The sequence below is a fragment of the Helianthus annuus genome, chromosome 8 (genome assembly GCF_002127325.2).
Source record: "Helianthus annuus cultivar XRQ/B chromosome 8, HanXRQr2.0-SUNRISE, whole genome shotgun sequence".
NCBI classification, from domain to species: Eukaryota; Viridiplantae; Streptophyta; class Magnoliopsida; order Asterales; family Asteraceae; genus Helianthus; species Helianthus annuus.
The window spans coordinates 71,709,512-71,718,451 of NC_035440.2; the positions used below are offsets into that span (position 1 = coordinate 71,709,512).

The 8,940-nt window shown below is 35.8% G+C and overlaps 1 protein-coding gene across 1 annotated transcript; it reads right to left on the reverse strand.

The window, feature by feature from the left end:
- Nucleotides 1–1,259: 1,259 nt before the first annotated feature.
- LOC110873032 (amino acid transporter AVT6A) lies at nt 1,260–8,295 on the reverse strand. The gene is made up of 5 exons (XM_022121947.2): nt 7,694–8,295; nt 6,745–6,897; nt 5,679–5,882; nt 4,778–5,243; nt 1,260–1,654 (listed from the first exon to the last, which is right to left on the reverse strand). The coding sequence occupies exons 1-5, from the start codon at nt 8,109–8,111 to the stop codon at nt 1,519–1,521; spliced, it is 1,377 nt and encodes a 458-aa protein (XP_021977639.1). The 5' UTR covers nt 8,112–8,295; the 3' UTR covers nt 1,260–1,518.
- Nucleotides 8,296–8,940: the final 645 nt, after the last annotated feature.

Genomic DNA, 8,940 nt, shown 5'->3' on the forward strand with positions numbered 1-8,940 from the left:
ACATTTATTCAACCAGTACAATATGGTTCTTATAGATATAACTTTTTATAATTTAATATATAAAATTATATTTATTCAACCCGTACAATAAATGAAGTTTTTAAAAATATATTATTTTATTATTTAGTATATAAAATTTATTTATTCAACCCCGTGTAATACACGGGGTTATAACCTAGTAAATACATATATATAAAACATAAATCTAAAAATTGTATTTTTGTCGGTGACATTTGGATTTTGTTTGGGTCTATGAATCTTTGAATAACGACGTGTGAGTGTGAGCGTATCCCTTGTCTTATCAACGGACACTAATGAAATAAATAAAAAATATATATATATATATATATATATATATATATATAATATATATAAATGTTAATTAAAAATAATATTATATATTGGGATTTTTTTCAGAACAAAAAGTATTGGGCTATTGACTTCTTCCCGTTACATCCTACACTTTACACCTAATCCCCAATTTTTAAACAAACCCCACAATTTTATAATTTATTATTTCCCCCTTCCCTTTTTTTCCACTATTTTTCAGGTTTCAAATTACCTTTTTCTAAGGGGTAGTTGTGAATAGAGAATTTATCTTTTATCTTTGATTTTGAACATCTTTAGTGCATCGGTATACTTGGTGTATGGGACATGTATATATACATAAAAAGAGTATAGATTACTATATAACACATAGAGCTTCTAGGTTTTTTCATCGCCGACACCCAACTTTAAAATCAATCAACTCGGCTTAAAGGAGTTAAGCTGGGCCCAAACTAGTTTTCAAACTCGAATTCCACTAGTTTATTATTAATTAACTAATTTATTTAAAAAAGAATAAATTACAATTTTGGCCCATGTGGTTATATCACTTTTACCCTTCTAGCAAAAAAAAAAAATTTAACATTTGAGCCTCCAACGTCTTTTTACTAACCCTTTTGCCCCCTAACATTTAATGGATGTGGTTAGTGTTAGGGGCCAAAAGGGTTAGAAAAAAAGACGTTAGAGACTCAGATGTTCAAAAATTCTTTTTTAGGCTAAAAAGGTAAAAGTGATATAACCACATGTGCTAAAATCGTAATTTAATCTAAATATATAATTATTTATTTGTAAGTCGGTTATATTAGCTACACATGTGTAGGTTTGTGTTAACGATCTAAAAACATACGAAGAAATTAGTTTGATGGTTTTTTATTTACATAAACATATGAATTTATGATACATAAGAAGTAAAAATCAATTACAAATATGAATCATTGATCAAAAAAATAAACAATTTAGGCTTGTTTTCATAATAATCAAGTTTTTTGTAATGAAACTCACCCTCACCCTATGTATTTAAATATCTATATATAAAAATTACATCTTGAAATGGAATAAATTGTACTTTACTTTAACAGAAGAAGAGAAGTAAAACAAGCAAACCCAGATGCCATTTTGATTTCTGAGGTTGAAGTTATACTTATAACTTATCTACAATTGTAAACTGGATGCTATTAATAATCAAGTCAAGTCTCAGTGAGTGAGTTTGTTGGTGATGAAGAAACTATAAATGTCACTGAAAATTGCCATGGTGCTTGATGATACTGCCAATATTATCATCACCCACGACACGCGTCTATCCTTTTTCGTCGCAATTCCATGAGTGTCCCTGCAACACCAACAACACTCAGTTTCCATCCAACTAAAACTTAATTCACCTTCATTTATTCTGGAAAAAAAGAACTTTTATTTAATACTTGTTGTGAATAATTTTTTACTAAAAAAGAAAAGAAATTCCCAAGTAGTGTGTTGGATAAAGTATCCATCATGTTAGAAACACTGCTAGAATTGATTATAACATGTTGGTTAGTTTAATTTATGATAAACTTTGCTTAGTGATGATAATGCATGTTAGTGTTCTTGGTGAAATTCAACAAAAGTTATTATATAACATTTAGTATCATCTATTTGGTATCAAAAGTTGTAAATATCAATGTATTAGTGTAGAAAACTAGTTTTCCTTAGAGAATTTGGCCGGAAACTCTCCAGAATCTAGAAATCTTGCTGGAATGTGCGCCTGAACCATCACCTGGAGAATTAAAGCGCAGTTGCATCGCCTTGCCTGGAAAATGGGCCTAGGCGCAAGAGGCGATGACTTTTAACAACTATGGTACCATCTACACGGGCCATAAAGGAACCATCTATGTCAATGAAGCAAAGTAAATATAAGGAAATGGATTTAGTGATAATGTTTGGGTTGCATAAAAGTAAAAACATAGTAGGTTTACGTGTTTTGTTAGGTATCACGGCTGACTATATAAACAAGATGAAACATAAACAAAGCAGCAATGAGATGCTGTTGTCAAATCAATGGCAGTACAGAGGCTGCCGGCAGCGAGGTGTGCTGCTGTGTTTCTGTTTCATCTTGTCTATAGTCAACAGGTGGTATTAGAGCCAGGCTGAGTTTGAGGTTCGGTTAATTGGGTGGGTTATCAATGCAGAAGAATGAAGATTAAAAATTGATAAGATGGGCTTCTGTGAATCTCACATGTAGATTCAAAGGAGCAGGGTTGAAGATTCAGAAAGAAGGGTCAAAAAAGGTGTGGCGATGTTAAGATAGATCAGAAGAGACTCGCAACATTAGGTGAAAGATGCTTCGGTCACAGCTCCAGCTCCACAGTGGGTTAGAAGAAGCAGGAAACCGCCATAGTGTGTGGTCAGAAGGAGTTTATCCAGTTCTGAAGAAAGAGAGAGTCTGGTTCTGTAAGTCTCAAGTGCATAAGAGGGTTTACAGACTTAGAAAGAACAATGTACGGAGAGGTTTAGAAAAGCCTGTCAGTTCAGGAGGGTTTCACAGCAGTGGGTCAGAAGAATCAGCGGTTGAAATAAACTACTTTTGATGATTTTTTTTTTGGGTTGAGAATTTGTACAATTGAGTAACTGAAGCTCAAAAACCACCAAATGGATGGTGATAGGTGAATTTAATTGTTAGAGCTGAACTGATTATACATATGAAATTCTAAATGAACAATAGTGTTCAAGCAAACTTAGGCAAGGACAGATGATATGGAAACCACTGTGGTTAAGACCACACGGTGTGGGCGTGGAAAAGTGGCGTGGTGGCCTTTCCATGCTGGGAACACCACCCCTTTGAAGAGATAACTCTGATTTGGTGGATATCCATAAAGTTAATATGGGTTAAGGATAATTCAAGTTAGTTGGAGATAAAAGTAGTTTGGTTTATTTATTAAATTAGTTTGAATTATTTGTTTATTAGATAGGTTTATTTAGTTAGTTTTTTTAATTATTTAAATAGAGTTTGAGTAGGTTTAGGATTAGTTCATGTTTAGTATAAATAGAGGGTTATGTATTTAGTTTTATTTGTCGAGTTGAGTTTAATAATAAAAGAGTATGACACATGTTAAGTCTCCAAATCGTTTGTGTTTGGTTTTGTATGTTCATAATTGGAAGCTTAGCTGCTAATAGCGAATAGCGACAAGGGACTTATATGCTACATAGCGAATAGCGACCGCTATTTTATATAGCGATACACTAGAAAAAGAATTTTGAAAATTTGTATATGTATATTATATCAAAATACCTTGGTATATATGCTATTTTACATGTATATTTAACAAGACACTTCGTCGCTTCGCTACATAGCGCACTATAGCGGTCGCTATAGCTGCTGTTGACAACTATGATTAGAAGCCTGGGCCAACACCCTTGTGGTTGTGTGGACATGGCGTGGTGATGAGGGCGGAGAGTTTTCCACTGGCATGGGGGGCATTTGGGTTGTGAGGTGGAGGCTCTTGATTGGTGGGTGGATTTTGGTGTGTTTTAATTGGTTGCAGTTTATTATTTTTTTTATAAAAACGCCACGAACCACGCCGCTCCCACTCCTTTTTTTGCACCACGCCACTTTTCTGACGCGTGCTGACATGGCAACCACATGTCGAATAACGCCACTCTTTCATGCCCCCCCCCCTCTCACTCCATATAGTCTAAGGTGCTCACATTACCTTGCATATAGATTTCCTAAACGAAGTATACACTAAAAATGCCTATTTTTTAAAATAGGTAAATTGCATCGCCATTCCTCAATTATAGGCAACACGACCACTTTGTGGTGTGGCCATATGTGCCTGCCTATAAGGTGTTTAAGCACTTTAACTTCTAAGTTATAAGTGTTAGATGTTATGTGCTAATTAGTAGCATGTTAGCCTTAGAAAACTTAATTCTCACTAAACAATAATGGGAACCTTTTCACCTATTTGGTATTGAGAACTAAGATCCTCATTTATTTGGTATTGAAGCTTATACTCTTCACAATTCGGTACTAAGACTTATTTGGTATCAAAGACTAAGATCTTCACAATTTGGCACTAAGAAATTAGATTCTCACTTATGTGGTATGGAAGACTATGATCGTCACAATTTAGTCAAGAACTTAAATTCCTAATAAATGGCACTCAGAACTATGATTCTCACCATAATGTTATTGATAACTTGATTCTCACATTTATGTTTTTTTTTTTTTTTTTGATCCTATTTGCGTGAAGTATATCATGTTTGTGCAAGTGATTGATAGGGCTATCTTATTATTTAAAACTATGCACAATATTGACTTCATAACCATTAGCTTAATTAAATTAGTGAGTTCGGATTTATTCCTACATGTGATAACGTTATGTATACTCACCAAAAAGGGATGATACCCTTTTCACTAGACATTCTAATACCAATATATTGCAATTTATATGGGACAGAAAAAGTTTAATAACCGACTCACCTTAGCGCAACAGCAGCCGGAAAAATGAAACCGACAGAGACAGTAGCAGTGGCACCGGTAAACTGAAAAGCGTCCCAGATACTAGGAACAAAGTTTGCTCCAAGAAATACAAAACTCATAAGTAAAGCCGTCACCAGGAAGAATCTTCGATTGTCAAAAGCAATAGGGATAGCGTAAGGAAAAAGAAGGCCATCAAGATTAAGCCGCAAAGAGAAAAAAATAATTGGAAAAACGAGCATTAAATGCAGACAGTAACTTATTCTCACAACATCATTAATCAGCGAGCTATATGGTATTCCAAGATCACCGTCAAAATTGGCAAGTACATCATCTTGTGTATGATCACCGAACAGAAGGTATCCGAAAAAGCCCGTTGCTATATAGACGGATGAGCATAATATGATTGATGTTTTAACTATGGATTTCATCTGGGAGGGATCTTTTAACTCATTGTCTATGGGGTGAACTGCGACAAATAATTTAACAAAAAGCACCAAGTTAGATAAAAGTTTGCTTATTTAATGATCTTTTAGATGAATAAATTACTACATAAAAGAAAGAGTAAATTGTCAAAATTGTCCCTGAGGTTTGGGCATGTTTGCCTGTTTCATCCAAAACAACTTTTTGGTACCATATTGCCCTTCACTTTTGGGATTTTTTTGCCATTTTCATCCAAACGTCTAATTTGGATTATTTTTTCTAGGAGATATTTGGATGGAAATGGCAAAAAATCTCAAACCTCAGGGACGATTTTGGCAAAAAGTTAAGACGTTTGGATGAAAATGGCAAATTAGCCCAAAAGTGAAGGGCAATATGGTACAAAAAAGTTGTTTTAGATGAAACTTGCAAACATGCCCAAACCACAGGGACGATTTTGGCAATTTACTCTAAAAGAAATTACCATTGTGGTGGCAGATATACGCGGTAACTAGTACGGGAACAGTTGTGAAAAGCTTTAAGAAGGATGTCTGATCAACAAGATTGGGATGCATACGCGGTGTTGTAATAGTTCCGTTGATTATTTTAACTATGGTTACTCCAGCTGTGATTACCACGAATACAACTGCTAAACCCACCGACAAGGCTGATGTGAATCTTAATGAATCTGGCAGTGTTTGTGAAACAAGAGAAAAGTCAGATAACGACATATTTAAACATGAAGACTTTTGGGTGTTGACAAAGTATCAGTAACATGCTTTTAAGAAACGCGAGAAGGGATTCTTTTTTCATATTATACTAAGGGGTAACTTTGTAGAATAGTATACTAATACAACACTACCTATGAATATTCAAGAAAGCAAGCAGAAGTCTGCACACGATCTAACAGACCAAATTATCTAGGCGAATTGGAAATAAATAAATAATCCCACCTAACTCAATTTGGCCGATAATAATCCCAAGTCAGTTATTGGCCGATAATAATCCGAACTGGTCAATTTTTTTTTGTAAAATAGTCCGCCGTTAAAATAGCTTAACGGAGTTAAGTTTTTTTCCGAATTACAAACCGATGTTTGAGGGCTTTTGATCAGAACGAGGATACGAGTCGCTTGATGTAAAACTTACCTCGAAATTGTGCTCGAAATGGCTTGATTTTTGTTAATTGGAAGTTTAAACACGGGAATTGAACCACCGGTTTCATGGGTTGGGGCAGTATTTCGAGGTAAGTTTTACATCAATCGACTCGTATCTTCGTTCTGATCAAAAGCCCTAAAACATCGGTTTGTAATTCAGAAAAAAAACTTATCTCCGTTAAGCTATTTTAACGGCGGACTATTTTATAAAAGAAATTGACCAGTTCGGATTATTATCGGCCAATAACTGACTTAGGATTATTATCGCCCAAATTGAGTTAGGTGGGGTTATTTATTTCCAATTTGCCAATTATCTTATGGCTATCTTTTATTGCAGTAAAACATAAAAATTAAGCATGTGTTTATCATGTGAGTAAAAGAGTAGGAAAAACTCACCTACACGTTTGAAGGATATTAGAGGAGAGAAAACGAGGAGGGAGGTTAAAAGCAGCAAGACGGAACGTGAGGTCCACCATTGATGACCGAACCATTCTTGCATCAACCCCAAATGGTGTTCCCCCTCTGACCATGTTCCTGATAGCACATCACCTGCACCAAAACTCGCAACGCTTAATACTCACGATCGCTCAGCTTTCCATACAGAATTCATTATATTATATAATACTATAATAGTCACTGCCTAAAAAGAAGCAGTCAACAGTTTAAACAGTTCCATGATCCCCCTAATGGATCATTTATTGTGTCTAAATCTATTTACATCTCTAAGTTCTACATGTAAAACCGCATATACTTAAACATCACACACCACGTATAGGTTATAACTATGGTTAATTACATCCCTAAGTCAACGGTTTTCTTACCATATCATAAATCTCAAAAATCAATAACCTAATTAATTAATATGACATTAGTGATTGATCATTTAATACTACAAAAGGTTTCCAGGTTAAATAGATCTTGAAAAAAAAACTACAAAAACACAAATGGATGCAACAAACAATGTGATAAAAATCTCAATAAAATCACTAAAAAAATTATAATAAAAATAATAACAAAATCTATCCGCGACCGAAGTTGCTGATTGATCATTTTGCCAACTTGATCTGTACCCGTACCGATTTTGGTTATCCGGTACATGTATCAGTACCATGTTTTATTGATTTCGGTATTGGTACCCTACCTTTTCGGTAAAACATGGTACTAGTACCAATAAGTACAGAATTTCAATAGTTCCATACCCGTGCTGTACCATACTAATATATATTCGGTACCCAGTTTTGTTCAGATTCAATACTATCGATCCCATCCCTTATTTCATAGATCAATTCAGCAAACAAACTCACAATAAATAAAATGCAGGATCTAATCATGTGTAAGTAAGTACCAATGATAATCATGTAAACAACGAGCAATCCAACGTTATTAACAACAATTCCGATCTGCAACAGCGACCGTCCGGCACCACCGAACGCATCTCCAACAAGTCCGGCGTACGAACTGGACTTAGAAGCCCTACTAAACCTAATTATCATATCAACGGAAGTTTCAGTCAAGATTCCGACCAGTAGAATAACAATTAGGCCTGGAATCATGCCTAACTGCTTCAGAGTGGCCGGAAGAGCCATGATTCCGGCACCGACAATGGTGGTTGAGAGGTTGAAGACAGCGCCGGAGAACGAGGAGCCGGTGAATGTGGATTCCGGTGGAAAGGTGGAGTTGGTGGTGGTGGTGGTGTGACGGTGGTGGGGGAGGAGTGGAGTTGAGTTGAGGATCCGCCGGCGGTTGTGGTCGCCGGTCGGCATTTGGTGGAAGTTTGTGGTGGAGAGAGGGTGGAAATGATGAGATGGAAGTGATGTGAGTGATCGGAAAGTGACGTAAGCAGATGGGTGTGAATGTTTGTTAAGTGGTGTTTGATTTGTTGTTATCTATAGGGTGAGACCACTTGCTAGTTCTCTAATCAACGTTTAATTTTGATAGACTTTGGTTATCTTTTATCAGAAAAAGAAAAAGGATGAAATACAAATAACTATAAGTTATTGTAGGGATGAGCACGGTACCTGTTCGGTACTGAACTGGTACCGGTACTGAAAGTACCGGTACCAAAAAAGGGGAAAAGTGAGTACTGGTACCGAAGTTTGGTACCAGTACCGGTACCGAAAAACGAAGAAAGTAGGTACCGGTACCGAATATACCCGGTACGGTTCGGTACCGGTACCCGGTACCAAATGCTCATCCCTAAGTTATAGTCTATAACGTATAAAACGTGTAGTGCGTGATATGTTGAGAACAAGAGGTGGCAATTTGTAATTTTCTCTAACTGAAATTTCTTCATGTCAATCTTACGTTCTTTCTTCGCAATCGATGACCCTGATTCCTCCATATTTTAATCAGATTTCGTAGTTTGATTTTATGGTAAGGGTTTAGTAGTTTGATTTCATGTACCCTAGTGTCTACGCCCCGCTTGCGGTTGCGGTATGCACATATAATGTATATATGTGTGGGCCATCGGGGGGCAAAAGTGAAAGTGCACTAATTTTAATGTTATTTTACTAATTTCGTGAAAATAACGTTAAAAGCTGAGGACGGTTAATCACGCATCATGTGGTGGCGTTGATAGCTGAAAGACAAAAT

Bases quoted from the DNA above. Each gene is read 5' to 3' on its own strand.
- LOC110873032 (XM_022121947.2), bottom strand. From the start codon at position 8,111: ATGCCGACCGGCGACCACAACCGCCGGCGGATCCTCAACTCAACTCCA. The intron at 5,244-5,678 runs GTAATTTCTTTT...TATTTGTCGCAG, and splicing joins GTATATCTGCCACCACAATG to TTCACCCCATAGACAATGAG. The intron at 1,655-4,777 runs GTGAGTCGGTTA...TTGGTGTTGCAG, and splicing joins CCGGCTGCTGTTGCGCTAAG to GGACACTCATGGAATTGCGA.